Source organism: Macadamia integrifolia, unplaced genomic scaffold (assembly GCF_013358625.1).
Source record: "Macadamia integrifolia cultivar HAES 741 unplaced genomic scaffold, SCU_Mint_v3 scaffold1525, whole genome shotgun sequence".
Classification (NCBI taxonomy): Eukaryota; Viridiplantae; Streptophyta; class Magnoliopsida; order Proteales; family Proteaceae; genus Macadamia; species Macadamia integrifolia.
Window position 1 is genome coordinate 134,967 of NW_024868245.1, and position 3,669 is coordinate 138,635.

A 3,669-nucleotide genomic window follows, 5' to 3' on the forward strand; every position below is an offset into this window, starting at 1 on the left:
AAAAAAAAAAAAAAATGATAACATTATCTTTTCCAAAAAAAAAAATGTTATAACTTCAAACACGGTTTTTGACCAACAAAAAGTCACTCTTGCCCGGTAGCTAGGTGGTTCTTTCTAGGAAATTTCCATGGTCTTGGAAAATTGAAACAGGAAGGTTACAACTTCCTTCAAGGAACCTTCTTTTCTAATATCAAAATTCGGATGTGCCAAAAGAAACAGCGGAAGAAATCACATAATCTTTTCAATTGTAGAAAAGCTCTCTCTCCTATCGAAAATATTCAGATGCTTCTTCTTCTTAGTCTTCACTCTCAATCTCCAGGAAGTTTCAGCTTCTTTTGGTCTCGTCTTCCATACTTGTTTGACAGAGAAGTTATGTAGACCCTTTATGCTTCTCTATTTATTAGAAGTTTGGGCTTAGTAGTATCCCATTCCTCTTCTCCAAAACACAATAGACCTCAGTAAAGTGTTTTTGTTCTCAAAAATGGATAGCACCCCCACCCCCACCTCCACCACCCCCACCCCCACCACCACCACCTCCACAATCACCACCTCCACCACCACCACCAAGACCAATAAAGATAAGAACAGCAACTTACATATTCTTATCCACATCAGTTGCATCTGTTTCATAACAGTGAATGCCGTCCTAGCACTACTCCGAGCCCACGCACAAGGCCGGCTCTCCTCAGTGATCGGCGGAGTCATCTTCATGTACATTATATCAGTATCCATCATCTGCTGCACAGTGGCTCTCAGTGGAATGCCCATTAATGAGGAATCAAGAAAGAAAGATTTCTTGATAATAGTGTTTTTGGTACTCTCCACAGTACTTGTTTTTGGTGTCATAATGCATATATCTGGACTTATTGGTACCATTGCCACTACAATTGTGTTGGTCATTATGTCTGCATTCTTTGGCTTTGCCTTCTTCTTAATTATATCCCGTGGTTCTTGCTGTTGCAAAGAGAGTAATAAGTCATTGGCAATCCCAGGTTTGGAGAAAGCTGGTGATGATCACAAGATTATTAAAGCTTCTGATGAGCCCAATTCTCCATTAGAAATTGTCTAATTGTATTTGACATCAACAGACAGTAGCCGTTGGTGATTATTTTAAATTATTTCTAGCAAAATTTATAAGATTGTATGTTTTGGGTTGTGTCTCTTCTTCTTCTTCTCCCCTTTTTTTTTTTTTCCAACCCGGCCGGAAGTGTGGCTTGTGCACAAGGCTGGAGGTGAGCCCACTGGTTGAAAACCCCCGGCCAAAGCCCAGAAAATTTAGGATTGAGAGTGAAACGTCTATAACTTATCCATCTGTTATGATTTGCTACATCCGCAAACATTGATGCTCCATGTGATGGAATACCCACGCTCTGGTTCCACTTGTTCATTGAAATCCACCCAAAGACTTTCCTTTAAATTAACCGGCTGAGACTTTCAGGTTAACAGGCTTACTGTTTAGGGAGCAGGCCAATATATCTTGCACTAGGTGTTGGGCTTCATGTGCTATAGAGCCCAATTGAAAAGGTTGCTGAAGATGGGCCATTTTAGTGGGTCTGGGGAAGTTTCCTGTACCGCTAGGAAGAAATCATAATTTAATTGGCATTGGGAATGAGAAGTGGACTCATATTTTCATACCCAGTTCAAAGGGATAAGATGAGATGTTCTCCATTAGACTGTTCACATATGGGTGGCTCAGGTTTTAGTGGTTTCTCCACTTAAGTGGTGTAGACAATATAGATAATTATTAACGGAAAGAGAAAAGGGTTTTGGTTGCGAGGTCCATGGCAATGCTTTATATTCACCTTTGTTTGCAGAAACACAAAGAACCCAGAGACCAGATGAGTTTTGCAGCATCGAAGAGGTAAGATAACAGAAGACCTGTCTCTTATGTTCTATGTGGATCTTTTTCATTGATGAAAACCCAAGTTCAGTTCTTGCATTTCTTATATGAATCCTGCTTTCCACCTCTCAAACCCACCACTAGTTTTCATAGTATTTCTGGGTTTTGATAAAGAAATGAAATGAAATGGTGTTGTATCACTTCCAATATCCCTCACCAAGACCAGTCAGACCCATCAGTGAAGAAATTGATTTGCTATATTTTAAAAATCCAATCAAATTCCGGTCTAAGAGGTTCAATTATTCATCCATAACCAAGTTACCAATCAATTTAAAATGCTCACAAACTTATACCATGTCCCAGTCAATGCCCATGAATTCCCAGCAGAGGATTACCCAATTCTCCCCTGCAACCTTACAAGTTCTTGCACAAATCTTAAAACATGATCCCTTACCTGACATAGTCACATACACAACCTTCATTAAATTTCTTGGAGATTCTGGCCATGCCACTGAAGCCTTTGAACTCTTTGCCCTTATGAAAGAAACACATAAGCCTGATGTAATTTCCTTCACTGTCCTAATCCAAATACTCTGCAACTCCAAGATGGTTGAGCAAGCACTTGATCTCCTTCATGAAATGCCAAAATACAATTGCAGACCAGATGCATTTTGTTATAACACCATAATTGACAAGGTTGGGGAAGCTGGTCTTCAAGAACAAGTTCAAAAACTTTTTTCAAAGATGAAGTCTGATGGTATCAATCCCGATGTTGTGACTTATAGTACACTGGTGAAATCACTATGTGTTACTAACAAGATGCAAGAAGCCATTTCTATCTTAAGAAGTATGGAGAAGGGAAGAATTATCAAGGCAAACACTTATGCATACAACACAATTATGAAAGCCTATTTGGATCATGGGCAGATCAGAGAAGCTCTAGGAGTCATGGGAAGGATGGTGTGTCAAGGGTGCAACATGGATTTATGCAGTTTTAACTTGTTTATCAAATATTATAGTGATTTAGGTGAGGGTACAGAGGCTTATATGTTCTTGAGAAGGATGATTTCTGAGGGAGTTGAGGTTAATGCAACCAGTTACTGTATATGCATAAATGGGCTAATAAAGCAGGGTAAGGTTGCTGAAGTGTTTGAGTTGATAGAGAGGATCAAACAGTCCTCTGTTACAATTAGCATTTTTACTTGGAATAAGCTGATAATGTGGTTAGGGGAAATGTGTAGAATGGATGAAGCTTATAAACTCTTCTTGGGGTTAGAAGACCCAAATGAAATTACCATGAATACTGTAATTCACATGCTTTATAAGCATGGAAGAGGTGACAAAGCTTGGAAAGTTTTCAATATGATGAAAGAGAGGAAAATTGAGGCTTCAGTTGTGACTTACAACATATTGGTCCATTGGCTTGGGAGGGAGCACAGGATCTCAGAGGCATTCAAGCTAGTGAATCAGATGGAATCAGAGCAGAAATTGTCACCGGACGTAATCACATACAATTGCCTTTTAGGTGGGCTATGTAATGCAGGGCAAGTTGATGAAGCTTGTAGGCTTGTATTGGCAATGCTGGAGAAAGGGTACCAACCTGATTTGATTAGTTATAATACATTGATTAACGGTATGATTAGTGTTGGTAGAATGGATGATGCGTCGAGGTTGTTCGAACAAATGAACATGACACTCTCTGCTCATTCAGTTCCGATAGAGAGACTGGTTATGGACATGTTGAGAGGAAACTAGTTGTTTTTAGGATAGCAGAGAGAGAGAGAGAGAGAGAGAGAGAGAGAGAGAGAGAGAGAGAGAGAGAGAGAGAG

At 39.7% G+C, this 3,669-nt stretch overlaps 1 protein-coding gene and 1 long non-coding RNA gene across 2 annotated transcripts in view; both read left to right on the forward strand.

Moving 5' to 3' along the window:
• Nucleotides 1-3,640, forward strand: part of LOC122064102 — a 29,257-nt gene extending 25,617 nt beyond the window's left edge. Inside the window, exon 2 of the long non-coding RNA XR_006135583.1 lies at nt 3,611-3,640. This is a non-coding gene — a long non-coding RNA (uncharacterized LOC122064102). The remainder of the gene's footprint in view (nt 1-3,610) is intronic.
• LOC122064100 (pentatricopeptide repeat-containing protein At4g31850, chloroplastic-like) lies at nt 1,571-3,640 on the forward strand. Its single transcript, XM_042627817.1, has one exon. It carries the CDS (start codon nt 2,027-2,029, stop codon nt 3,593-3,595), a length of 1,569 nt encoding a protein of 522 aa, XP_042483751.1. The 5' UTR covers nt 1,571-2,026; the 3' UTR covers nt 3,596-3,640.
• Nucleotides 3,641-3,669: the final 29 nt, after the last annotated feature.

Coding starts and splice junctions, on each gene's coding strand:
- LOC122064100 (XM_042627817.1), top strand. CDS start 2,027: ATGGTGTTGTATCACTTCCAATATCCCTCACCAAGACCAGTCAGACCC.